Source organism: Amorphotheca resinae (assembly GCF_003019875.1).
Source record: "Amorphotheca resinae ATCC 22711 unplaced genomic scaffold M430scaffold_7, whole genome shotgun sequence".
Taxonomy (NCBI): Eukaryota; Fungi; Ascomycota; class Leotiomycetes; order Helotiales; family Amorphothecaceae; genus Amorphotheca; species Amorphotheca resinae.
Window position 1 is genome coordinate 1,765,302 of NW_020194477.1, and position 25,139 is coordinate 1,790,440.

Consider the following 25,139-nt stretch of genomic DNA (forward strand, 5'->3'; position numbering starts at 1 on the left):
CCCCCCTTTTCGCGCCGAGGCCCGTCTTCCGGAGGTTTGTCGTCGGGATTATATTCTTTGCAGGGATTTGGTCGACGATGAGGGTTAAGGACAACCCTAACCCTCCCGACAGGCCAAAGACTCCTCATATATGTCATGTTATATGTAGAATATAGACACGGTTGGAAGGTATTAGTCACATCGAGGAGAGCTTCAGTGGCAAAGGACACAGCGTATTATCAATTGAAAAACCTGATTGATCCCTTTACGATCCCATCTCCGTCTCCCGCGTCCCAGACCTTTTCTGCCGCCCGGCCAAAGGGGAAAGGCGGTGACAGAAAACTTTTTGTGATCTTGCGCGCCTATAAACTTAGCGAGCGGTGATTGACCCCACGCGAGAGAGGGAGAGAGAATCGCTTTTGATCTTCCACTACTTCACGCAGCTCTTTGCTCCATCTTGAGGTCTTCTCTCTTCTCTCTTCTCTCTTCCCTCTTCTGTCCTTGTGTCTGTACCGTCGTGTGTCCCTTCTACTCGCCCCGCCCTCTGCCCTTCGTATCTGGCCCATCTCGACCATCGAACACTTGAGGCATTTGAAGCTCCCATAATCACGCATCCACGGCCTCTGCTTGCGCGCCCTCCCCAATCCCAGAAATCCCTCTTCGACTGCCTTTGGTCAAATCAAAGGCCTCCCTCTTCATCACGGCTCGCGCAGCCGCTTTCCTATTCTCCGACCAAGATTTCTCCGAACGTCCTAACCGGCACATCATCAACACTCTTCCTCCTCCTGCTGCCGTCTAAGTAGCTTTTGCGCCTTTTTTTTGTTCGCTTTGTCCTCAAACTCAAAACATACCGTCCCAAACCCCTCAGCTGCCGCATAGGACGGGTTTAGAGGTTCTTCCTCGGCGAGAGGAAGAGTCGTGATCCCCGACCTCGTCAGATTGGCACAGGATCTGACCGAATAGCCCTCCCCTAATAGCCCATCAAAGTAGAAGAAGGGTGAGTTCCCCAGCTCTGGATTCCTTTCCTCCCAAGGATCCTTTTCTCCCAAGGATCCTTTTCTCCCAAGGATCCTTTTCTCCTAAGGATCCTTTCCTCCCAAAGATCCTCTCCTCCCAAGCAGGCGCTGACGGTCGCAGAGCAACCCAGTAATACCTCGAACCCTACTCGAGGATATGCCACCTTCCGCGATCGCCACCATTGAAACAACACCAAGTCTTACGAGTATCAATTCGTATTTTGAAAGTACGAAGCGTACTTATCTCAATGGCGCGAATATCCCTAAACAGTTGATTGGGGCTGCTTTGAATGAGAGGGTTGAAAATATCGATCACAATGGTTGCGAGCCTGGCGATGAAGACACATTCTTCGTAGCTGATCTCGGCGAGGTCTATCGACAGCATATGCGATGGAAGTTGAACCTCCCCAGGGTCAAACCATTTTATGGTAAGCCAGTCAACCCCTTGGCATCATCCTGGATTTTACTGATCGCCCCTCAGCCGTCAAATGCAACCCCGATCCGCAGGTCCTTCGCCTTTTGGCAGAGCTTGGCACTGGGTTTGACTGTGCCTCCAAGGCCGAGATTGAACAAGTCCTGAAGATGGACATTGACCCCGACCGCATCATCTATGCTCAGCCATGCAAGACGAACTCCTATGTTCGCTATGCGGCCAGCCATGGGGTTAAGCAGATGACTTTCGACAACGCCGATGAGCTCTATAAGATCAAGAAACTCTACCCCGGAGCGGAACTCTTCCTACGCATTTCTACTGATGACTCTTCGAGCTTGTGTCGCCTGAGCCTCAAGTTTGGCGCCGCCATGGATACAACGGATGCGCTCCTTGCTCTCGCCAAGGAGCTGGGCCTCAATGTTGTGGGCGTCAGCTTTCACGTGGGGTCCGGCGCTTCTGATGCCAGCGCATTCTGGAATGCTGTCCAAGACGCCCGGATAGTCTTCGATCGAGCGCAAGAATATGGCTTCAACCTACAGACTCTTGATGTCGGCGGTGGATTCAGCAGCGACACTTTTGAGGAGATGGCGGCCGTTCTCCGCCAAGCTTTGGACGAGTTTATGCCGGCCCACGTCAACATCATTGGTGAGCCTGGTCGCTATTATGTCTCTTCTGCCTTCACGCTTGCCACGCACATCATTGCGCGTCGAACCATCGAGGATCCGGTGACCGGGCAGAAGAGCTACATGGTCTATCTCAACGATGGACTCTACGGCAACTTCTCGAGCATCATGTTCGATCACCAGCACCCAGTTGCTCAAGTCCTTCGCAGGGGTGACCGTGGCTATTTCGATACAGCCGCCGCCCGGGAATCCCGTGACGGCATCGAGTACTCGATCTGGGGGCCGACTTGCGACGGCATTGATCGCATCACGGAGAGTATCCGCTTCGACCACACCCTTGACGTCGGCGATTGGCTTTACTTCGAGAACATGGGTGCCTACACAAAGTGCTCCGCTACGAGGTTCAATGGTTTTACAGACGCCCATGATGTTGTCTATGTTGCCAGTGAGCCCGGAGCCAGAGCGCTTTTGGGGATGAATTAGGGTACATGGGCAACGCCACACTCGTCCAGAGGCGAGCGTAGATGCCCATTTGTTCTTTTCTTTATTAGCTCTCCATCATCTGCTTTAGCACATGTGCCAGAGAAAGTAGTGTGCTGATTTTAAAATTCTCGCAAGTTAATATGAAGTCAAAAAAATAGAATAGAGCTCCTCATTAATCGGCTACCAGCTTGGTGAATAAAGTTATGTACCTGAGATTATCGTAAATTCAGAACCACAGAGGACCCAAAAGCATTCTTCTTACAGACCTCTGTCCCCCAACAGCAAACGTAAGAAGCTAAAGACTGTTATCTAAGGTACCTTGCCTGTAGGTACCTAGGTACCTAGGTACACAAAAGGAGGTCAAAGTCACGTGAAATGTCGGGGAGCCGCTTCGCGCCTCGTACCTTGGAACGCCCTGCGAATATCAAAAGCATCCCTTCGCAACAACTTTTCAAACTTAAGCTCGGGATGCACAATCTTCCAGGCCACTGTAAAGGGGATTGAGGAATCTAGGCGCAAAGGCGCATCGGGAGATCGAATCTGGAGCTTTACTACATCGCCGCGTCGCCTCAACGATTGGTCTACATACCTATGCGGCGAAGTGCGATGTGAATGATATTCTTCTAGAGAGTCACCATGGCGGAGTTCTCTCTGGACTATGACGAGCGGGGTAAGTCCACTTTTTCAGAGCATGAATTTTGCTGATAACTTGCCAGGATCCAACGCCAGCTCTGACAACGATCAGGATGAGTTGATGGAGGATGCGGACGATATCGAGGCCAACGCTGATGCAGATGTCGACGCAGATGCTGACGAGGATGTGGATGAGGAGGATAACGACGACGATAATGGAGATGACGATCAAGATAGGGGCGAAGACGAGGACGATTTCGTCGAGCAACCAATATCACAACTACGAAGACCCAGTCTCCCTACCACGAATGAGAGCTCCGAAGCAACGTCGACAACAAGCCATATCAATGGAGGCCCTACGTCGCATCCTCATCCCATATTAACGCGAACCTCTGCCTCCCCGCGGCAGGCATCTGCTCCTTTACAAGCCTCTAGAATGCGCTTCGAAGTCCGACCAGAAGCACTCACGGCTCCTATCTACGATATCGTGCCTACCATGGCGGCGCCGCAAAGCACATCCATCAATGCAGTCACAGCAACACCAGATATGAGGTATTGGTTCACGGGAGGCTCAGATTGCTACGTGCGGAAATATGACGGTGCCGCAACTATAAATGGGAAGACATTGCTAACTGTAGCTCAACGACATCCGTTTGTAGACAGTGTCGTGAAGGCCGGGGTTCTGATGAGCTACTGGGATAACGAGGAGCCCGTTGTGAAGAGCCCAGGGGAGGACCAGACATTGTCTCCAGTTTACTCGCTTGCTGTACAATCGCAAGCTCTCTGGATGCTCTCTGGGCTGGAATCTGGGGCTATAAATCTGTACTCAGTGCGACATGATGAGGGGAAACGGATCGCCTATCTCCAAAAGCATAAATCTGCGGTCTCAGTTCTCACCTTAGCCAGTGATGAAAAGTCTGTTCTGTCTGGTAGTTGGGACAAGAATGTCTATGATTGGGATCTAAATACGGGGCAAGTTAAGACGTCTTTCGAGGGTAGTGGAGGGCAGATATCTGCGATTGAGATGCGACCTGCCTCGAGTTTACCAGTCCCCGAGGAATCTGGCGAGCCCGTACAAACCAATGGAAATTTCTCGAGCAACAATGCGGACAAGCCTCTACCGAATGGCACTCTCACCAATAGAGTTAACGGCACCATAAATGGCTCCACGGTAGAGGAAGGAAATGGGGACGCCCAGGGTTCCCCGACAGACTCTTTGTTTGGTGACGACAATTCATTATTTGGGGAGACTGCTGGTGACGGAGCGCCTTCGGGGGGCAATTTTGGGGACGATGACGATGAGTTCTCTCGAGCTATGAACGTTGAACTCGACAACCAAGCCCTAGATGGTCAAGGCGATCTTACCATGGAAGACGTTGCACCTCCTGCCGACGCATTGAATGGCGCCACTTCTCCTGGCGGAGGATCTGGCCAACAACCGAACGGCGTGCACAACAGTCCGTCAACACAACTAAATGGATTTCTCACAGAAGAGCCAGCCGAGCCCCGCCCCTCAGCAGTGGCCGAAACCCAAGATGCTGTCGCAACATCCGACTCGACCTTTCTCGCTGCATCCATAGATGGAACCCTTCGCGTCTGGGATCGAAGACAACCAAACCCGATTGCACGCATCCCAACAAGAACCGGAGTCCCCCCTTGGTGTATGGCAGCTTGCTGGTCTCCAGACGGGAACTACATCTATGCCGGGCGAAGAAATGGCACAGTTGAGGAATTCAGCTTGCATAAAGGTCTTCGGACTGCGGAGAGGACCTTCAAGTTTCCGCAAGGAAGTGGCGCGGTTAGTGCGGTGAGAGCCATGCCTAATGGAAGGCATTTGATCTGGTATGCAACTGCAATATCATATACATGATCTATGGTGGGACTGAGCTAATTAATGACAGTGCATCACATGACATTCTCCGTCTCTATGACCTTAAAGAACCAGCAGCCTTCAAGCACTCAACAGTCCCTTTTCTGATCGTTCCTGGCCCACCGAGAGCTGGTGTAATATCTGCGCTCCATATAGACCCAACTTGCAGATATATGCTCTCAGCTGCAGGTAATCGAGGCTGGGAAGGTAGCACTACGGAGGTCCTGATTGGGTATGAGATAGGAATTCCTTCTTCTTGAAGATGGACTCCGTCATGCAAATGAGACCATGCCAATAAATGTTGCGCCTGTAAACAGAGCATCAGATACGTCGGAGCGCGCTGAACTGGAATTCTTGACTGCGTCGGCCAAAATTAGAAGACTCAGAGTCATGAAGGGGTTTAAGCTTGCGTGCTGATGTGGATCAGGCCAACGAGCCGAGTAATATCTCTGTGGAAGGATTTTCTGGACTACTATACCCATAAGAAAACCAGGTCTGCTAGTACTGAGCTTTGATTAGCTGGCCCGTATGACCCTGCGTTCAGATCAGAAGGGGGCTCTTGATAGAAGCCGAGCTTGATTTTAGTCCTTGACAATCATCTATCAGGCCAGTTTTCTGCCGGCTGGAGTTGGACTTTGTTCGTTATATGCTGCCTCGACTGTTCGGCATTTCGTCCTTGTTTCAGTTGAGTTTGACCCTCACAGTGCGCCGGGGTTTCAATGGCATCTGAATTCGGGTCGAGGCTCGAGGCTATATCAGGGAATATATCTGGAGGGTATGAGCCTTGGCTCGTGTGCGTGGGAGTGTCAGCATCGTCTATCTGACGGAAGGTCGTGCCGTACGCTGCAAGGCATATGCTTCATATTGTAGCCTCAGCGCAGGGCGTTGTGAGACGATCCCCTGCTCACGCATCAAACGGACCTGCGACGTACGAAACAACACTCGGAGGCTGGAACTGGGACTCGGGAAACAGATACGGCAGAGGAGTGTTTCGTTTCTGGTGGGAATGTACCTAGTTATGCTTCGTGGGTAGTTGAGATGGATGCTTTGCCTGATGATTGCTGGATCTCACTTGTTTCTACCTACCTTACAGTACTGTACCTCACCAGGATCTCCCGCCGAGGGGGGGCTCATCGTAATATACCAACAACTCTATTGCTAATAGGATGATTTTATGGCCATGAAGAACTGGTATCTGAGCCTCTGATCCTCTGATAGGAATCTCCAGTCGATGCTATGCGGGTATAGAAATATCAAGATATAAAATTATAAAAATAGCAGAAATCCCTTACCAGGTATCCCTTAGCTGAAACCCCCCCGACACACAAGCGACCTCCCTTCCCGCCCAACCGCCAACGTCTCACTCCGTAACCTCCAACCACCAATCATCAATCACCAACCACCAACCGCCAACCGCCATCTCCAACATCAATGTTCATGATCGCCTCCAGGGTCCGGTAATACTACTATCGCTCTTCGGATTGGCCCCATCGAGGAGCATCAGGCACGCCGGTGCGATCCGGTGTATGCCCTGCGCAGTGTAGAGCTACTCAGTGGTAGAGCTACGCCGCCAGTAGCCTTGAGGAGGAGGATCCTGGACGCGGGTCAAAAGCCCATGCAAATGTCCAGATCGCCAGGGACGGACATGGCATCTGTCCGGCACTCGTTTCGACTCTCGAGCCTCCCGCAACTCGTCCCTCACTCTTCCCAGGCCTGCTAGATGCTACGTACGCATAAACGTGGTGGCGCCCGTCCGTCTTGTCTCGCTATCTTTCCCTGTACCCTCTCTTTCTGGTCTATCTTGTCTGCTTCTCTATCCTTTCGTTGCTTCGTTTCCGTTCCCTCTTCTCTTTCCTTCCTCTCTTCTTCTTCGCCTTGCCCCGTCCCCAAGAACCTGTTAATCATCTATCCCTAATCATCACTGGGCAGGGCTGTCACCACCAGTGCGGGCATTGCGTATAGGTAGGTCCTTCTGTCTAGCCCGGGCGATTGCTTGATAGCACCTCACTTGAGCCAGGCAACGTCTCGACTCTTCCCGCTGACAACCGTGTGCCTTATCGCAGACTCCCGTCACCACATCCTCTTCCCTCCGGTTGCGACCCTTCCCATCTGGAGCTTTCATTTATTCAGCAGGCTCTGAAGAATACAGCCCCATCTTAATATCTGGACACCGAATATCTACCTAGTTGAGAGGGATACCCCCCGACGGGATCCAGGTTCCAATCCGGTGGCAGCTAGAAAGTCGGCCTGAGGTCGCACCAGTATCAGGATGTCTGAAAAGATATTTGTTAGGAGCAGTGTGGGATCGATGCGGGTGTCGGAACGAGCGAGATGGCCACCGTTGACGAGAATGTTGATGTCGGGGGAGATGAGTGGTGAGCAGCCGAAGGACCTCAACCTGCGCGAGAGGTTCGATCGGTGGATGGTGAATGAGGGTTATCGTCGATTGTGAGTGCCAAAGTAAGCCCCTATTGGATCAGACTGACTTATTGTTGGCAGTTTCGTTTTCATCTTCGCTGCGATTCACGCCATGGTCTTTGCGTTCGGCTTCATGAATTACCAGCTCAAGGACAATCTGTCTCTAGCTCGCAGTACGTTCGGACTCACGTACCCAACAGCTAGGGCAGCGGCTCTGGTCCTACATTTTGATGTGGCTATGATTCTATTCCCAGTCTGCAGAACCCTCATCTCCTTGGCTCGACAGACGCCCTTGAATGGCATCATCCAGTTTGACAAGAATATCACATTCCATATAACTACGGCTTGGTCGATTGTCTTCTTCTCATGGGTTCATACTGTCGCTCATTGGAACAACTTCGCCCAGATCTCGGCCAAGAACAACCTTGGCATCGGTGGATTCCTTCTCGCAAACTTCGTGACGGGCCCTGGCTGGAGCGGGTATGTTATGTTGATTGCTCTCATGTGTATGGTGATCACATCCGTGGAGAAGATGCGCCGTGCCAACTTCGAGCGCTTCTGGTACACACATCACTTCTTCGTGATATTTTTCGTCTTCTGGTCGATCCACGGAGCCTTTTGCATGATCCAACCAGATTTCGCCCCTTATTGCGTGAGCATTGGGTCGAGTGCCATTGGCGTCTTCTGGCAATACTGGATGTACGGTGGATACATCTATTTGATGGAACGTGTTGCACGTGAGATTCGAGGCCGGCACAAGACATATATCTCGAAAGTCGTCCAGCACCCAAGTGGGGTTTGCGAGATTCAGATCAAGAAGGAGAACACGAAGACGAGAGCTGGACAATACATATTCCTGTGCTGCCCTGAGGTATCAGTGTGGCAATATCATCCATTCACCTTGACTTCCGCCCCTGAAGAAGATTACATCTCTGTCCATATCCGCATGCAAGGAGATTTCACGAAGCAACTTGGACGTGTTCTTGGATGTGAACTTGATAAGCCTGGAGGATCGAAGGAGGCCTCACAAGTCGTATCCGTTAACAAGAACAGCCCCGGAACCGAAGGCGTGGACCCGGCAATTCGCCGTGTCCTCCCTCGTGTTTACATCGACGGTCCTTTTGGCTCCGCCTCGGAAGACGTCTTCAAATACGAAATCGCCATGCTCGTCGGTGCCGGAATTGGGGTCACACCCTTCGCCTCCATTTTGAAATCTATCTGGTATCGTATGAACTACCCACAGAAGAAGACCCGTCTTCGCAAGGTCTACTTCTTCTGGATATGTCGAGACTTTGGCTCTTTCGAGTGGTTCCGTTCCCTTCTTCTTGCTATTGAGGCCCAGGATATGGATAATCATATCGAGATCCATACGTACCTCACAGCGAAGATCAAGGTAGATGACGCGACCAATATCATGATCAATGACGCCAATGCGGACAAGGATGCTATCACGGGTTTGAGGGCACCAACGAATTTCGGGAGACCCAATTGGGATATGGTCTTTAAGAGCATTAGGAAGATTCATTCCCCGGCGGAGGCAGGTGTTTTCTTTTGTGGTCCGAAGGTTTTGGGCAGTCAGTTGCACATTAAGTGTAATATGTATAGCGAACCTGGTATGTCTTTCTCCTTATCCATCCCTTACGATACCCCTCGTTACCTTCACTACACAACGTCTATCTATTCACATATGAACTCACACTGACGATAATTCAAGGTTTCAATTTCTGCTGGGGCAAAGAAAATTTTTAGACAGTGCGTGGCTTTTTACGTGGGTTCAAAAATGCAAGGAAGCGCAGGCGCGATTGCGGTGAATATATTCGTGATAGGGAGAACCGCCCATATATATATTATTTGAAATCATTTTTGTATGTAGGATGTGGGTTTTCCGACCGGGGTTTATATATGACTACCTCCCTTCACCTCTTTGCCTTCGCGATGAGAATTGATACTTGTGTGATGCGAGATAGATATACTTTCCCTACAAATATGTACACCTGTACTTTTGCTCGCTATATTCTCCTCGACGGAAGCTGCAAATATGCTGAGAGCACACTGAGCTCTCCTGCCGTCTTCAATGCGAGATTTTGCAAATCCATACCGCGTATGTCCGTTCTTCGAGACTTTGCAATAACGATAATCATAACTATATTGAACCCAATTCCTTTAACTTCTTAATCATACCATCCACATCCTCGACCTTTCCACCTCCCTGTCGTGGCGGAGGTTCTGGCGACGGTCAGCAGCTTCTCAATCAAAAGCACCAAGGAACAACTCACCAATAACCTTCAGGGTCTTTAATCTCTTCGTCACATCTACCCCCAGATCCTGCACGCTGACCTTCTCGATCTTCTTCTTCTTTGCCTTCATAATATTGGGCAGGCTCGCATATCGCGGCTCGTTCAACCGCAGATCAGTGGTAATAATCATTGGCAATTTCGCCCTCACCACGTCCGTCCCGCCATCAACCTCCTTCTCCACCAACACCTTGTCCCCCTCAAACGTCACCTTGGACGCTTGGGTAGCTTGGCCCCAGCCCAACAGGCCTGCGAGGATCTGTCCCGTCTGCCCCGAATCGTCATCGATGCTCTGCTTCCCCAGCACAACCAGGTTGCTCTTCTCCTTCTCCACCACGGCCTTCAGCAGCTTCGCAACACCCAACGGCTCCACCTCGTCCTTCTCGCTCACTTCGACGTGGATCCCGCGGTCCGCGCCCATGGCCATGGCCGTGCGCAAGATGTCCTGCGCCTTGGGTGGCCCGCACGAGAAGGCCAAGATGTCCTCCACACCGCCCGGGTAGGATTTCTTCTCGCGGATGCGCACTGCCTCCTCGACGGAGAGCTCGTCAAACGGGTTCATGCTGTGCTTGACACCGGCGGTCTCGACGGCCGTCTGGGCCTTGTTGACACGCGGTTTGACCTGTAAGTGGGAGGAGGGATGAGCGTCATCTCTCAAGGGGCGCCCATTGGCACAAGAAAGACGGGCGCAATAGAGGCACAAGGGGACTTACGGCATAGTCAATCACCCGCTTGACGGGGACAAGAATTCGTAACGCTGACATGGCGGTGGAGAGAGCGAAGTGTATTATCACAGAGACGTTTGGAGTGAGCCTTGGATCATGGCGATATTTAGACGCTGCTCTACCTCGGCTAAGCGCCTCGACTACAGCAGACCGAGTTACTCCGAGGACGCGAGCTCCTGGAGCTGCAGTACACTTGCTGGCTTCTATCGCGACTCGAGAGAACACCAGTTGAGGTTCCGGTGCGTATACCAGTCCCCAGAATGTCCCGCGCAGCTGAAGCAGCAATGGCTGCGAGCTACAAGAAGCTCAAGGAAGACTTTGTCTCGGGCCTGAGCGGAGGGGAGATTGGGGAAATCAACTACGTGACAGCAGTTGCGCCAGTAAGTTCTCCACGCCTGCTTGAACACTGGATATCTTAACTCTGGAAAGGCAGCAGTCGTTCTTTGGTCAGCCTTGCAATCACGGCAGTCGTTCTTTACCACCTACACGCCTCTCTCTTTCACCGTCGATTTCTTTCTGAACGTTGGCGCTATCCTTCTCGCAGTAACCCTCTACGCGGACACTCCTGTCCTCCTCAATGTCCTCCTCCTTGCTCCCGTCGCCCTCATATATCTCATTCCTCGAACCACAGCGCCAGTGCCGAGGAGACCCAAGGCAAAAGCAAAAAATGCCAAAGAAGATGCCCCGAATCCTCTCCCCAAGAGGCCATTCTTAACTACATACCGCGGGGCAATGATGGTTATAACTTGCATTGCTATTCTCGCTGTTGACTTTAGGGTCTTCCCCCGGCGGTTTGCCAAGGTGGAGACCTGGGGTACATCCCTAATGGATGTGGGCGTAGGATCATTTGTTTTCTCTGCGGGTGTCGTAGGTGCGCGCCCGATAATCAAGGAGAAGCTGGAGGGTAAAACAACAGCGCTCAGCGTACGCCTCTATCGATCCATCCGGCATTCCCTACCGCTCATTGTCCTCGGATTTATACGTTTGTATAGCGTCAAGGGATTGGATTACGCGGAACACGTCACGGAATATGGAGTACATTGGAACTTCTTCTTTACACTGGGCTTACTCCCTCCTTTCCTGGCCCTCTTCCAGTCCGCGTTCCAATACGTCCCATCCTATGCTGGATTGGCTATAATTCTAGGCGCGGTATATCAAGCAGCCCTAGAAACTACAGAGCTCAAAGCTCTAATCCTTACGGCACCCCGAACCAACCTCTTCCTGAAAAACCGCGAAGGGATATTCAGCTTCTTCGGCTACCTAGCCATTTTCCTCGCAGGTCAATCAACGGGCATGTTTCTTCTTCCCCGACCTATCTCTTCTTCTACTGGCGCACAACAAAGGCAAAAGCTCCTTTTAACCCTCGCTGGGTGGTCCGGAATCTGGATCCTCCTCTTTAATCTTACTACATCTTACAACTACGGCCTCTCACTCTCTGTCTCGCGCCGTATGGCAAATCTCCCCTATGTTCTGTGGATAGCTGCCTTTAACTGCACCCAGATCACTGCTTTCTGCGTCATCGAGACGCTGTTCTTCCCCCAAGTCTACAAAAGCAACGACACCAGCTCAAAAGCTGAGAACGAGATATACAAGCAGGCCACGAGCCGAATCTTGGATGCTTATAACAGGAACGGACTCGCGATATTTTTGGTTGCGAACTTGTTGACGGGTGTTGTCAATCTAACTGTTCCTACGCTCCACGTTAGTAACGTGCAAGCTATAGGCATATTACTACTCTACGCGGCGACGTTGACGGGGCTGGCGGTTGGATTAGATGCATATAATATCTCGATCAAGTTGTAGCACAGTATATAAGATCTATGCGGCCAGGTCTTACACCACATCCCTGGTACAGTGATGCGATTCACCGGCATATGGCCCCTCCCTCGCCGTGAAGACAAGCCTGACGCTGAGATGCCGCAAGTGACTTGTGAGGAGCGGGCCAGAGTCTATGGCAAGGAGATCGCCAGGACTTCGGAGCCATGTTGCCGTGGTGAGAGCTTCAAGCACCGACTGAGGAAAGGCAATCCTTCAACTCCTCTTAGAACTCGTATGAAACAGAGCGGTGGACAGGGCTGAGAGCGATGTTCAGCTTTCAGCCTTGTCCCCAGCCTCGCCGAGCTACGGAAACCGTCTGTCGCCGCGCGCGCTACGCCTGTAAGCTTCGCCTTGTGTAAACCGTGTTCGTAAATGTAATAAATTCATTCGACTTCACTGCCAATTAACCCACCGCCGAGGGCACAACGCTCCAAACCATGGCGGATACGCTCGACATGTCCCAGAGACTTCTTTGGGTCATGGTCTCGAGGATTCCCCAGGTTGTCCAAGAGACGCCCGTGTCTGTTCTGCTTCTCCTCCTAGCTACGACCGTCGTCTCTTTCCTCATCTTCGTCCGTATATCCTCTGACTTCTGTTCCTTACGTCCCTCGTTTACAGTGTGATCCAGGTATCCGCCGCGGTTTATGTCCTCGCGCCCACTCCCCGTCCGCCTCTCCCATCAGAAAAGACCTACATCACGAGCGCCCCAGATGGCTCTACCACGGCCGCGCGACCGCTCCCATGCTGGTATGACGAATGGTTGGCCCACCGAAAAGAGGCAGCCAAGGTCGGCGATCGCTCGGAAAAACACACGGGAACTATCAATGAGCCAGAGGTGTACATGAGCGTGGTGATTCCCGCCTATAACGAGGAAGAGCGTCTCGAACTCATGCTCGAGGAAGCCGTCGCCTTCCTGGACGCCGAGTACGGGCGGGTGCCGAGAAAAGAAAAGGGCAAAGCAAATGGACAGGCGGAGAAGACTCGAGGTGGTGGGATGGGAGGGTATGAGATCCTGATTGTGAATGATGGGAGTAAGGACGGGACGGTAGATATTGCTTTGGCGTTTTCGAAGAAGCACAATCTACATGACATCTTGCGTATATGTACATTGCAGCACAACAGGGGGAAAGGAGGAGCTGTCACACATGGCTTTAGGCATGTGAGGGGTGCATATGCCATCTTTGCGGACGCGGACGGAGCATCGAAGTTTGAAGATTTGGCCAAGTTGGTTGAAGGGTGCGAGGCTGTCGCCGATGAGTCCAATCGCAGCATTGCTGTGGGCAGCAGAGCTCATCTTGTGGGGAGTGAAGCCGTTGTCAAGGTATGTCCTACCACCCCACGCCGCGGGGATATATATTATGCTGATCTTGCGGACCAGCGTTCTGCTCTCCGAAACGCCCTCATGCATTCCTTTCACCTCCTCCTCTGGTTGCTTACCCCACCCGCCACGTCTCGCATCCGGGACACGCAGTGCGGCTTCAAGCTCTTCTCCAGGGCATCGCTACCATACATAATCCCCTACATGCACGCCGAGGGCTGGATCTTTGACGTCGAGATGCTGATGCTGGCCGAGAGCGCCGTCCTCTCGCGGCCCCAGGGGACGACGATCGGCACGGCAAACCCAGGGATCAGGATCGCGGAGGTCCCGATCAGGTGGAAGGAGGTGGGCGGGAGCAAGCTGAATGTCGTGTGGGATAGTCTGGGCATGGCATGGGGACTGGGGATCCTGAGGCTGAGTTGGATGATGGGGGTCTATAGGCGGCGATAAACAGTCCCGCGTGCTGCGTCGCCATGTACTTTGTCTTTTACTGTATTTAGAACCACGGGCAATTCCCGTGCTGTGTGTTCTCGCACAGCTGAATGAAAGTGACTCAAAAATGTGTAGCTGGCTGTCGTAGCTGAATACATGGTATATACACATGCAGTTCTTTTCCTTTCTGTTTGGGTTCCCCCCAGCCACGGCGATCTAGACGTTCCTTAGGCCTTTCGAAAGCACTGGCCGTCAACGGAGTTTCTAGGGCATCGCTGTCTATACGCATCATGCTAAGTAGAGTATCAGATTCAAAGACACGAATGCAAAGAACCGCTATCCACAACCAGAGCTAATGCTTGACTCCTAGAACCAGCCCAAAGTCCAGGTTGCCGGCAAATTCGGCCATCTCTCCTGCCATTCTCCAATGATCTCGGGGACCCTCTCGTCAAAACTAGCGCGACTCGCAGCGTTCCCACTGTCGAATCCAGACGGATCAAGCTCCCTCTCCTCTGCGGCTGCCTTGTTCAACGAGTCCGCCAGATCCAGAATGCCTCTCCCACCAACCAAAGCCTCCTCGTGGTTGTCCTTGATGTCCACATTGATGATATGAACAGGCCGATTCAAGAGGGAGCCTCGACTATGAAGATCGTCTACCACGGCATCCCAGCATCTCTCTTCGCATGTGATGACCACATCGACAACTCCGCCTTCGACCCCCGCGCTGCCTTTGTCCGTGCTGTGATCCAGTCTCGGAACACCAATTTGCCAGTCCTGCCATCTTTCAGGCCCCCACTTGACTCCCCGGTTGCGCTCAAGCATGTTCAACAGGCCGTTGGCGCGGTACAGTCGAGGATCTTTCGCCTCGAGCTCCTTATACATGCTGTCGTACGAGGTTTTATTAAATTGATAGACGTTCGGCTGGGTAATCGTGGGTCCGGGAAGGCGAACAAGCGATCCGGTGCCAAAAGAGATGACAGGGTAGTGAGCGGATGCCAGTCTTAGATGCGACTCCATAGATCTATAGTGCTATCAGAATATATACGAGGCACATATACAGGGCGACAAACCTATTTTGGTTGCTCGCACAAACCGTGCAGAATTTGAGCTTGAAGCCGCCCGGATCCACTCGTTCCCCATTCGATGCCAGTTGCTGGCCCGCCGTCCCATTCACGTCAGCCATCTGCAGTTGAGCCATGATCAATCGGTACTGTGTGTGCGTGGTTGGGTTCGCGGTGAAGGGGATAGAGACATGTGCAGTGGTGCGTTGCTCATCCTATTCACCCTATTCATCTCCTATCCGGTCAGCTCAGATGTCCAGCAAAGAGGGAAACCAGACAGCGAGAGGAAATAGTTTGCAAGCATTCAGTTGATAAGTTGCGTAAATAAAATTGTATCACCATGGAAAGTAAGACAGCTCCAATAAAGGGTTCATCAGGTTGCTGGATGTGTGGTGTGCAAGGAGACCAAAGAGCCATGTCCACGTACCAAGTATAACCATCTTCCTCCTCATATGTTGCATTTGCAAGCCATACAGATGCTGGAGGTTGGTACAATCCAGGTTGTGTGAATCTGCGAGAGGGAGAGAGAGTACAAGAAACCCGTCGGTAACGATTTGTTCTTTTAAATGTTTGAATATTTGAAGCTAGTGTAGGGCCAACCTCACCTACCTACTACGCAATATCAATATCATAGCTCTACCTACATTCAACCCCTCCACTCCACTCTACATTGCACCCGTCAAGATGGCGGCCAATATTCCTGCGAAGCTCAAAGCAGCAGACCTTACCAAGTTCTGTGTCCGAGCTGCACAGCTCGAGACAGTGAAGCCAGTGGTCGCATATTGGTGTGAGCACTCTATATCCAAGCAGGTACTTAGATAACAGCTAATGCGCCTCAAGGTCAATACTGGATCGTGAATCAGATCCTCTCCAAAGGTCTCCATAATGGCGACAGCGAAACGCTCCAGTACACGACGGACTTGATGGATAAGCTTGAACAGATCAAAGCTGACAACGCGACGAACGATGCGATAGTGGATGATACGGCTGGTCAAGCATATGTCGAGCAGTTTGCTCTGGAGACTTTCAATAGAGCAGACAGGGCGATCCAAGCCGACAAGGTCACAAAGTAGGGCACCAGCCTTCCACCAGAACCTTCAGTGCTGAAAGGCGGCAGACAGACAGCAGATACGTTCCAAGCCGCTGCGACGTTCCTTGAGCTTGTCAATATATGGGGGCCGCCAGACGGAGAGACCCAAGCCAAGATCAAATATGCCAAGTGGAACGCTATACGGATTGTCAAGGCATTAAAAGAAGGCAAAGATCCTAATGAATCGAATCCGAAGCCTCAACAGCAAGAAGAAACATCACCAGCATTAGATCCCAACGACATAGACGCGCTGCAGGTGGGAGAATCCGGTAAATACAGGAAACCTTCCGTTCAAGAGGTTCCCGACGAACCAGACCAAGTTGATACGAAGACCACACGGAAATCCTCGATTGATCAATCTCTAAACCCGTCTACCCAAGTGTCAGCTCATGGATCTTCGTCCACAAAGTACGAGCCCTACCCCCGGGATGGATTCCCCTATACAGCTGTGCATGACGACAAAGTCTCACCTCTCGAGCCCTCCAACCCTAACGGCAGAGATGGTTCTATAGGTGGAGGCTACTTCCCCCAGGTGCCAACCTTCACCTCTGAAGTCAGGGATTCGGCACTCCCTACTGCGCCACCAGACGATGCGGTTGATCTCGGACTGCCAGATCACCCTTCCACCAGCCAAGCCTTTGGTACCGGAGCAAACTTCGAATCTTTTCCTCCTCCAGCCCTCGACGATGGACTGCCTTCCGCTCCTGCCCCAGATCCCCAAGACTATTACCGTGCTCCTCCACAAGTCCAAGCCCCTCATCCTAGCCTACCACATGCCCCAAACCCACCATCCGTCCCCCAGCCATCGCGTGACCTACAGACGCAAATACCACACCCAGCTCCTGCTCATCCCCCGCCTATGCACTCAAGCGTAAATGGGAAGGAGCAGCTTAACACAGATGATGCGGCGATTGCGAAGGCGCAGAAACATGCTAGGTGGGCAATTTCGGCTCTGAACTTTGAGGATGCAGAGACAGCAGTCAGAGAGTTAAGGAATGCGTTAAAGACGCTGGGTGCGGAGGCATAGGGTATCTAGATATCTTGAGGATACTGGGAAGATTGTATATATGAAGGTACAGTTTGATCATGGAGTGAAAAGAATATTATACCCGGTTGTTTCTCCCATACCTGATGTTTTTGCCCCTCGCCTTTCCTTCTCCATTTTGTTTTGGTCGAGGAAACTGCAGTACTCACAAGCAAACGCAAAATAAGAAATCGTAGCCAGCCTGCAACAAGATGAATAAACTAAAGTTACCTACCGAAGCATAAGGTAATTGAGGGGAGGTATATCAACATGAAAGAGTTATGTCAGATGTTTGAATGGTCCCGCATTAACACTTTTCCGGCGCCGGCCTTCGGCCAATCTTATCGCATCTAATCCAATGTTTTCTCCTGCCCCGCTATCGCGATAATTTCAACAGTAACAGATTCAGCTGCTCCTGTTGACGCCGCAAAAAGACACAATGGACTCAACTCCATCACCCACGCCACACTCGTTACAACTTGTGGCCCTCTCACAGTTCAAGCCCTCCGCCTCCTCTCGTGCCTGGGTCTCGATCCCTAATGCAAACGGCTTACCATTCCTTGCGACTGCCACCTCTGACAAAACGGCACGGGTCTACTCCCTCGTAGACTTTACTCTCCATTCCACTCTTGAAGGTGGACACTCGCGCTCTGTGAGAAGTGTGGCGTGGAAACCGCAGGTTAGTAAGAGCACCGATGGCACGAGAACATTGTGTCTTGCGACGGGCAGTTTCGATGCTACAATGGGGATCTGGAGACGGAGAGAGGGTGTCGAGGGAGGGAAAGAGAATGGACAGCTAGAGATTGAGAGGAGTGATGGGGAGGATAACGTCGATGGCCTAGAGGTGGAGATCACTCGTGCGGGAGCCAAGCGCTCGGGCTTTGAAGACGATAAGTCAGAAAGCGAAGACGATTGGGAGTTTGCCCTGGTGTTGGAAGGGCACGAGTCCGAGATTAAACATGTGGCATGGTCACCATCCGGTCAATGGCTTGCGAGCTGTTCCAGAGATAAAAGTATTTGGATCTGGGAAGAGATTGGGGAAGAGGGAGAAGATGAATGGGAGACGATCGCCGTTTTGCAAGAACATACAGCGGATGTGAAGTGTGTCTGTTGGAGAGAAGATGATGGCAACGGAGAAGTCCTCGCGAGCGCAAGTTATGATGACACGATACGGCTATGGAGAGAGATAGATGGGGAGGGAGAATGGGGTTGTTTCGCTGTTCTAGATGGCCATGAGGGAACAGTCTGGAGTCTAGAGTGGGAGCCGGCAGTCAGTCAGAGGTTATTCGGGATGGAATCTACAACGGATGAGGATACTCCGAAGAGAACACCACGTCTTATGTCCTCTTCTGCTGATACGACAATACGTGTCTGGACGCTTCAACCAGCACCCCCACCGCCAAATAGGCCATCTTATTTCAACCCTTCTATACCTAGCACCATGCGTCCCGCACCTGTGGAGGAGACTTGGACCTGTACTGCTATTCTTCCAAAAGTCCACGACCTCCCTGTCTATTCTATCAGTTGGAGCAAGAAGACCGGCCGTGTGGTATCCACCGGCGGTGATGGAAGAGTAGCAGTTTACGAAGAAATCACTAAGGGAAGAACTCGAGTAGGCGGAGAGATTGAGACAGAATGGGTAGTGCTCGGGGTTTTAGAAGGAGGTCATGGACCTTACGAGATCAACAACGTGACCTGGTGTACCCGGTTTGACCCTGGGAGACAACGAGACGACGAGGAGATAGTTGTTACGACCGGAGACGATGGTGCCATAAGAGCGTGGAGTATCCTTGATAGCAAATAATCGACTAGCAATCAGGCTCTTGAAGTTCTTCTATCTAGAGCCCGATAGGAAAAATGGCTACCGCCTAAGAGATCAGTCTGTGCCCAGGGTGTGCAGCGTCTCATCCGGCCAAGGCCACCTCTGAAATACTCGGCCTTAGATGGTCGAGAATGAGAGCAACAATTGCTATGGATAATATATAGGGTGCAATGGGCACGAAGAATGATTGCCCTGAAATGGCGATATAGCTTGTACAGGATGTACTGTTACTCTGTGTACTGGTTGCCCAACCACTACAACAATGATATAGAAACTCATACGCTTTGAACCTGTTACTTTGCCATTGAAAGCTAACCAATATCATTCATTGTTTGACTTGGCTAATACATAGCTCGAAGCTCTCGTAATTTCATTAAAGTAAACCTCCTATTTCGTAAAGCCTGTCCCTCGCTTTTAGAGGCTTTGTCTGCTAGGTATATACGCAGCATGATACTAAGGTACCTTACCTTAGGTTTTCTCTGTCTAAAAAAAAAAGGGGGGGGGGGGAGGCGGCAAGGCAGCCAGGCACTAAACGACAAGGCTGAGGCTACCTGATAGGTGCTTCGAATTTTTGAACATCTGACGACAATTATCGAAGACAATTGTCGGGCATCCTTCTCCTAACTCGTGAGAAGCAAGTACGGCTGGTGGTAATATGGGTAATGAAGACATATCAATGTAACGACAACGATCCGATATGGCATTCCCAACCAAGCTATTGACCCAGCTACACGGCTCAAACGGTACGTTCCAACCCGACATCTTCCTCCCCACCCCCCCAAAACGTACCCTCTACGCACTCCTACGAGCGAATCTGACCTCAGATACCTCACAGGCCCCGTCCATGCCTTGGCCTACTCCTCATCGCCCTCGACATACATCCTGACCGGTTCCGCGGACCGTTCCATCCGCCTCTACAACCCGTCACGGTCTCCCGCAACAGCACACGCCACAAACCCCCTCGCACCGCCCAAACCGACGCAGCTGATCCAGACCTATTCTGCGCACGGCTATGAAGTCCTCGATATCAGCGTCGCGGCCGACAACGCGAGCTTTGCATCCGTGGGCGGCGACCGCAGCGTCTTCCTCTGGGACGTAGCCACCGCGCAGACCATCCGCCGCTTCGGGGGGAATCACGGCCATAGCGCGCGCATCAATGCGGTGGCATTTGCGGGGAGTGGAGATAGTGTGCTAATTAGTGGAAGCTTTGACGCGAGTGTGCGAATCTGGGATGTTAAGAGCCAGCAGATGAAGCCGATTATGGTGCTGGAGGACGCAAGAGATTCGGTCTCGTGTATCTTGGCTGGCGGCGCGGTGGGGATGGGAGGCGAGTATGAGATTTTGGCGGGCAGTGTAGATGGGAGGGTCAGGTATTATGATTTACGGATGGGCAGGTTAGAGACCGACGTTATTGGGGCAAGTGTCACCAGTCTGCAGAGAACAAGGGACGGAAAGGGGATTCTGGTAGGCGCTTTAGACAGCAGTCTGAGGCTGATGGATAGAGATAGTGGAGGGTTACTGAAGGCGTACAAAGAGGATCGGTGGAAGAATGAAGAGTTTAGACTGCGGAGTGCGTTTGGGGGGAATGAGAGATGGGTGCTTTGTGGAAATGAGGATGTGAAGGGAGCTGATGGCGAGGTCCTGGTCTGGGATACATTGACTGGAAAGGTCGTGGAGAGGATAGGGGTTTTGGGGTCACAGGCGGAGGAAAAGAAGAGGATCTCGACAGATGGCAAGGTGAGGGAAAGACGTAACGTCGTCAGCTGTGTTGCATGGAAGGAGTCTGGGAGGGGTGATCAATGGTGCTGTGCCGGCACAGATGGCATTGTGAGCGTTTTCGGCCCTGCATCGTAAACACGGTTGTCATTGGGTTCCATATATTGGATTCTCACTCGAATATGGCTCGCTCGGCCTTGGACGGTGTCCTATTGATCTTGGGGCTAGCTGTACAAACACCTGGCCCCCTTGATCTGGCACGTCGGCATCACCATGTACTATGGGAAGATTCCCTCCGGAGCTCACCTACGCCTTGCTCTCCAAGTTACTGGGCTGTTGATGGCCATATCCATATGGATATCCAGATTATCATACCCTCGAGTGTCGCAGGCCGAAGACCTTCTCTCCCAGTCTTGGAGCTGCAATCACTCTGAGAGAAGACACCCTTGGCGCACGGTCAGACGAAGCACAGAGCAGGCCAGGCCGTCTGCCTTGATCTGCAAACTTCCGCCAACCAAGCCTCTGTTCTTGATATCTGGGGGCCAAAGCTCGAGGGTTGGTAAGATTGGTGTCCAAAATCCAGATCCACCCGGGAGCCAGAACGTTGAAATAGTTCGTGCTATCATGTCTCATGCACATCAAAACTCCAACTCTTCAACCTCCATGCCGCATTCTACACACGTCTTCACGCTGACCCCATCCGCATTCTCGACCGTCTGGCCCCATTCATGCTTATGCCTCGTATTGCCAATAGCATCACCGAACTGGCCTGCTTTCCCGCCACTCGCCATGTTCCTTCTATAGGCTTCGGTCCTCGTTTTTTGCTTCAACTCTCGTAGCTTGCTCTTGAATTTTTCTTCCTTCCTCTTCTTCTTCTCTGCTTCCCTTCTCTCAAACTCGGCATCGAGAGCTTCAGCGGATCCCCACTTGACCGTGAATGCGTATTCTTCAACTTGGTACCGAAGAAAGAGCATCATGTCATGCCAATGCGACTTATGGGGATTTGGTTTATTCAAATGTGGCAGAAGTTCCGGATCCTTGAGTTCCGCTGTTCGGCAGTCAGCTAGAATTCCAAATGCCAGAGAGGAGAATCCCTACGATCAGTCAAAAGATAATCATCCTTAGCCTCCGTCTTCGTAAGTAGACTATACTTCTCGGGGTATTTCTCCTTGCAACTCCCGCAGACGGCACAGTGAAAGACCTCTTCCCATTGCCAGTCAATCTCCAAGCTTCCACACTCTCTACACTTCTTTCCATCCCTCGACAGGATGCTCAGTCCCGGCTCAAAGGGGCCTTCTTTCCTCTGCCTCAGACTCTTCAGCAACTGGTATCTCTCCCACTCCTTCAACGTCATATGTGCAGGTTTGCCCCCATCCTTCTCTGGCGCATGCAGCGCCTTGTTGAACGGATCGTCTTCCGCGCTCAGGAACCCACCCTTTGTGTCCGTCATCTTGCTAAAATCGTGGTCGACATACTTCTTAAACTTACGCGCGGCCTGGAGGCCCTCGTCTGCAGGCGCCCTCCGAGCATCGCGCACCGTTTCCAGCGACCGGCTCGATGAGGATATCGCATCGTGGGGCCGCTTCCGACCCGCCGTGGAGGTGGCGGAGGATGCGACGAACCCAGAAGGCGTTCGAGCCGTTGCGGATGTTTCGCTCCTGAGCTCGGTGGCGAGCGAGCGCTCGCGGAGGGCTTTGGCCTTGAGCCTGTTCTCTTCCTAGAGACTGTCAGTGGGAGGGGCACAGGGGACGAAGCTCACGACTTACGATTCGCCGTGCGACTTCTGGCGTTGATGCAGACGCAGAGGTTGTCTCAGACCGCCCACTCGGCCCTTGGGGAGGAGTGGCGGGCCGTTCCATGATGATCCGCTACGTGTCTGTGGTCTCTTGGTCCTGTTGATTCTCTTGGTCTCCTTTGCTCCGCGGAGAGCTGCTTGGATGTCCAGAAGGCGGCCGGGTTCACGAGAGTTGGTTCAGGAATCAGGACCTTAGTCAGTCGGGGGAATCGTATGCCAAGAAGGACAAGCCTTTTTCCCGCCCACGGCGCGCAGATCCCGCGGGTTCAGCCAGCCTCAGCCTGTGGATCAGCCGCGCCAGAACAACGGGGCGAATGGGGATGATCGTCGTTGATGTGCAGTTCTTTGGCGGCGAGGATCTGGAGATCCAGAACATCGCACATCCGAGCAGAGGTCACTTCGTTGATGGACGCTAGCCTGGTCACGGAATTGCCTGCAGTGCAGCATGTAGGTATCGATGGGCATGTCTGCACGTGCGATGTTCTCTGAGGATGTCCGGTGGATGGATGGATGGATGGATGGATCTGGAGGGGGGAGATCTGTATATATATATGTACTACAAACCCTGGCATGTTTGAACAGCATTGCTGAAGAAAACGAAACAAAACAAAACAAAACAAAACAAAACAAAATAAAATAAAATAAAACATCTAATTCCACATGTCCCGGATCGATCAACTCGGGTCGATGACGTAGCTCCAACTCGGGATCCGATTCCTGCGCCAGAATGTTCGACTTTGACCGTCTCTTCCGTGCGCTCATAAGCACACATCGGGGAGAACAGAGCCTCAACGCCAACCTCAACCTGAACCAGAATCACAACTTGAACCAGGACCAAACCCAACCCCGACCCCAACCCCAACCCCATCACCACCATCACCATCATCGCGGCTATTCCGAACCGGCCAAGATCACAGGTTGGCACGCCCGCCATCGTACCCTTTCGCTCACCGCACAGATGCCAGAAAGTATCGAGCTACCAAGAACTCCAACATCCTCAAAATTCAACAGAGACACCGGCTTCCCAGAACCCCTCAGTCCATGTTGTCTTCCCCCTCCCCCCAAGAATTCCAAACCCGCTGCTGACTTTCCAGATCGCAACACCACTCTCCCCCATCCTGACGCCGACACGTCTCCTAACGCCTCTATCGAAGCCCGCGACGTCGATCCGGCGCGCACTCGCGCACGGTATTCCCTTCACTACGACCGGAACAGCAATGGCAGCAACGGAAAGGTCATTGTCGACACCAGCCATCTGTATGACAACATCCAATACGCAGACGGCACAAAGGAAGCGAAGAGCGAAGAGGAAATCGAGAAAGAGGTACAGATGAGAGATGACCTTGTCGACCCCCCGGCCAATGGTACGGTCAAGGTCGAGATTCCCGATAACCTGATCCCGAGCGAGGCCAGGAGCAGCTCGGAATCAGGGGAAAAGAGGAGGGGGTTCTTGGGAAGGCTGCACTCGCATCGCCACAGATCACAGGGGTCGAGGGGGTGATCACAGGGAAGGCATTGCATACCATTAGAGCACGGAGTTGGTGTATGGATTGCGATGCCACTTTCAAATCTGCTTGGACATGGGCTTTCTGGGATTCGGGATCGGGAGCGCGATGGGTCGGAAGACGGAAGGAAATGGGTTCTATAGAGAGACGATCAAACGAATTGAATTGGTATCTTCAGCACCGCATATAAACTGCCATGTCTAACTCCCTCTGTATGTCGTATAGCTGTACGGACTCAACAGTAACGGCACATGGAAATGCTCCCCCTCCTTCACGAGGAACGTGAGTTCGACCTCTGGGAAGAAGGTCTTGCCCGGGCCGTAGTACGCCCCAGTATTAAACTTGATCCGCCAAACGCTGGAGCCCTTGGGGCAGATTGCTGTCCCTTCTTTCTCAGCATGCTCCTTGATCATGGTCTTGATTGAGGGTTGGTTCCCTTGGTGGTCGATCTCGGATTCCCAGGTCGCGATCCGCCCGTCCGCGTTCGTGACAGCTGTGAATGCGACGGCGGGATTGCTGGCGCACATCAGCGTCGTGATGATGTGTGCTGCTGGCCGGCCAGCGGTAGTGTCGAGAACATGGCAGGTGATAGGGTCCCTGGCGGCCATTGGAGCGGGAGGTGAAGTTCGGAGATGCGAGGAGACGGCTTGGAGACGGGCGAGGGGCATCTAGAGCAGGGTTAGCAGACCGAAGAGCAGCTGGGCGTGAGATAATAGCTACTCGAGAGGGTTCTCAAAGCGGTGGGTGGATTGGGGGGGGGGCCTTGAAAACCGCGATCTCGAGGAGCGTGGGCGATGTGTGTAGATGTATATATATATACTATATAGTAGGTAGATAATATCTCCGTATATATATGCGCGTCGATATTTGCGACGATTTATATGGGGATTCTTTTCTCCATGTGGAGGGGTCGTCGGAGCTCCTACAGGGCGTCCGGTAGACGGAGCACGGCGTGATAATGCACGAGGCGTGATTGGCGGAGCGGGGCTCGCCTAGCCTTCCTCTTCTGGACCCTCGCGATAACCGAGTCCCGACGGAGCGGGGAGGAGCTCCGCCTGGCACTACGGCGGACCGAGGCACAGCC

General features: G+C 52.3%; 13 protein-coding genes across 13 annotated transcripts; 9 read left to right on the plus strand and 4 right to left on the minus strand.

Annotated features, from left to right (window-relative positions):
- Positions 1-1,152: 1,152 nt before the first annotated feature.
- Positions 1,153-2,534, plus strand: M430DRAFT_102732 (hypothetical protein; the record flags this gene model as incomplete). The annotated part of the gene is made up of 2 exons (XM_024860817.1): positions 1,153-1,423; positions 1,477-2,534. The coding sequence occupies 2 exons, from the start codon at positions 1,153-1,155 to the stop codon at positions 2,532-2,534; spliced, it is 1,329 nt and encodes a 442-aa protein (XP_024720591.1).
- A 636-nt stretch (positions 2,535-3,170) lies between these two features.
- On the plus strand, positions 3,171-5,297 carry M430DRAFT_51408 (hypothetical protein; the record flags this gene model as incomplete). The annotated part of the gene is made up of 3 exons (XM_024868221.1): positions 3,171-3,204; positions 3,251-5,009; positions 5,069-5,297. 3 exons carry the CDS (start codon positions 3,171-3,173, stop codon positions 5,295-5,297), a joined length of 2,022 nt encoding a protein of 673 aa, XP_024720592.1.
- A 2,009-nt stretch (positions 5,298-7,306) lies between these two features.
- M430DRAFT_103933 (hypothetical protein) lies at positions 7,307-9,204 on the plus strand (the record flags this gene model as incomplete). The annotated part of the gene is made up of 3 exons (XM_024860891.1): positions 7,307-7,485; positions 7,537-9,068; positions 9,170-9,204. 3 exons carry the CDS (start codon positions 7,307-7,309, stop codon positions 9,202-9,204), a joined length of 1,746 nt encoding a protein of 581 aa, XP_024720593.1.
- A 394-nt stretch (positions 9,205-9,598) lies between these two features.
- On the minus strand, positions 9,599-10,513 carry M430DRAFT_103041 (hypothetical protein; the record flags this gene model as incomplete). The annotated part of the gene is made up of 3 exons (XM_024860836.1): positions 9,599-9,681; positions 9,732-10,371; positions 10,463-10,513. The coding sequence occupies 3 exons, from the start codon at positions 10,511-10,513 to the stop codon at positions 9,599-9,601; spliced, it is 774 nt and encodes a 257-aa protein (XP_024720594.1).
- Positions 10,514-10,674: 161 nt separating this feature from the next.
- Positions 10,675-12,325, plus strand: M430DRAFT_35646 (hypothetical protein). The gene is made up of 2 exons (XM_024866780.1): positions 10,675-10,854; positions 10,904-12,325. The coding sequence occupies exons 1-2, from the start codon at positions 10,735-10,737 to the stop codon at positions 12,275-12,277; spliced, it is 1,494 nt and encodes a 497-aa protein (XP_024720595.1). The 5' UTR covers positions 10,675-10,734; the 3' UTR covers positions 12,278-12,325.
- Positions 12,326-12,747: 422 nt separating this feature from the next.
- M430DRAFT_28795 (glycosyltransferase family 2 protein) lies at positions 12,748-14,050 on the plus strand (the record flags this gene model as incomplete). Its single annotated transcript, XM_024865821.1, has 4 exons — positions 12,748-12,864; positions 12,921-13,613; positions 13,671-13,955; positions 13,991-14,050. 4 exons carry the CDS (start codon positions 12,748-12,750, stop codon positions 14,048-14,050), a joined length of 1,155 nt encoding a protein of 384 aa, XP_024720596.1.
- A 184-nt stretch (positions 14,051-14,234) lies between these two features.
- On the minus strand, positions 14,235-15,587 carry M430DRAFT_252188 (hypothetical protein). Its single transcript, XM_024865206.1, has 3 exons — positions 15,531-15,587; positions 15,113-15,335; positions 14,235-15,063 (listed from the first exon to the last, which is right to left on the minus strand). The coding sequence occupies exons 2-3, from the start codon at positions 15,238-15,240 to the stop codon at positions 14,409-14,411; spliced, it is 783 nt and encodes a 260-aa protein (XP_024720597.1). The 5' UTR covers positions 15,241-15,335; positions 15,531-15,587; the 3' UTR covers positions 14,235-14,408.
- Positions 15,588-15,761: 174 nt separating this feature from the next.
- On the plus strand, positions 15,762-17,338 carry M430DRAFT_59464 (hypothetical protein). The gene is made up of 3 exons (XM_024868800.1): positions 15,762-15,890; positions 15,944-16,172; positions 16,221-17,338. Exons 1-3 carry the CDS (start codon positions 15,788-15,790, stop codon positions 17,218-17,220), a joined length of 1,332 nt encoding a protein of 443 aa, XP_024720598.1. The 5' UTR covers positions 15,762-15,787; the 3' UTR covers positions 17,221-17,338.
- Positions 17,339-17,611: 273 nt separating this feature from the next.
- On the plus strand, positions 17,612-19,334 carry M430DRAFT_35648 (hypothetical protein). Its single transcript, XM_024866781.1, has one exon. It carries the CDS (start codon positions 17,657-17,659, stop codon positions 19,019-19,021), a length of 1,365 nt encoding a protein of 454 aa, XP_024720599.1. The 5' UTR covers positions 17,612-17,656; the 3' UTR covers positions 19,022-19,334.
- Positions 19,335-19,645: 311 nt separating this feature from the next.
- Positions 19,646-20,893, plus strand: M430DRAFT_67403 (hypothetical protein; the record flags this gene model as incomplete). The annotated part of the gene is made up of 2 exons (XM_024869289.1): positions 19,646-19,782; positions 19,875-20,893. The coding sequence occupies exons 1-2, from the start codon at positions 19,737-19,739 to the stop codon at positions 20,891-20,893; spliced, it is 1,065 nt and encodes a 354-aa protein (XP_024720600.1). The 5' UTR covers positions 19,646-19,736.
- A 500-nt stretch (positions 20,894-21,393) lies between these two features.
- M430DRAFT_103362 (hypothetical protein) lies at positions 21,394-22,614 on the minus strand (the record flags this gene model as incomplete). The annotated part of the gene is made up of 3 exons (XM_024860860.1): positions 21,394-21,803; positions 21,854-22,472; positions 22,522-22,614. The coding sequence occupies 3 exons, from the start codon at positions 22,612-22,614 to the stop codon at positions 21,394-21,396; spliced, it is 1,122 nt and encodes a 373-aa protein (XP_024720601.1).
- A 532-nt stretch (positions 22,615-23,146) lies between these two features.
- Positions 23,147-24,542, plus strand: M430DRAFT_35650 (hypothetical protein). Its single transcript, XM_024866782.1, has 2 exons — positions 23,147-23,593; positions 23,645-24,542. The coding sequence occupies exons 1-2, from the start codon at positions 23,278-23,280 to the stop codon at positions 24,049-24,051; spliced, it is 723 nt and encodes a 240-aa protein (XP_024720602.1). The 5' UTR covers positions 23,147-23,277; the 3' UTR covers positions 24,052-24,542.
- On the minus strand, positions 24,256-24,913 carry M430DRAFT_141862 (hypothetical protein; the record flags this gene model as incomplete). Its single annotated transcript, XM_024862733.1, has 2 exons — positions 24,776-24,913; positions 24,256-24,723 (listed from the first exon to the last, which is right to left on the minus strand). Exon 2 carries the CDS (start codon positions 24,721-24,723, stop codon positions 24,256-24,258), a length of 468 nt encoding a protein of 155 aa, XP_024720603.1. The 5' UTR covers positions 24,776-24,913.
- Between the last annotated feature and the right edge of the window lie 226 nt (positions 24,914-25,139).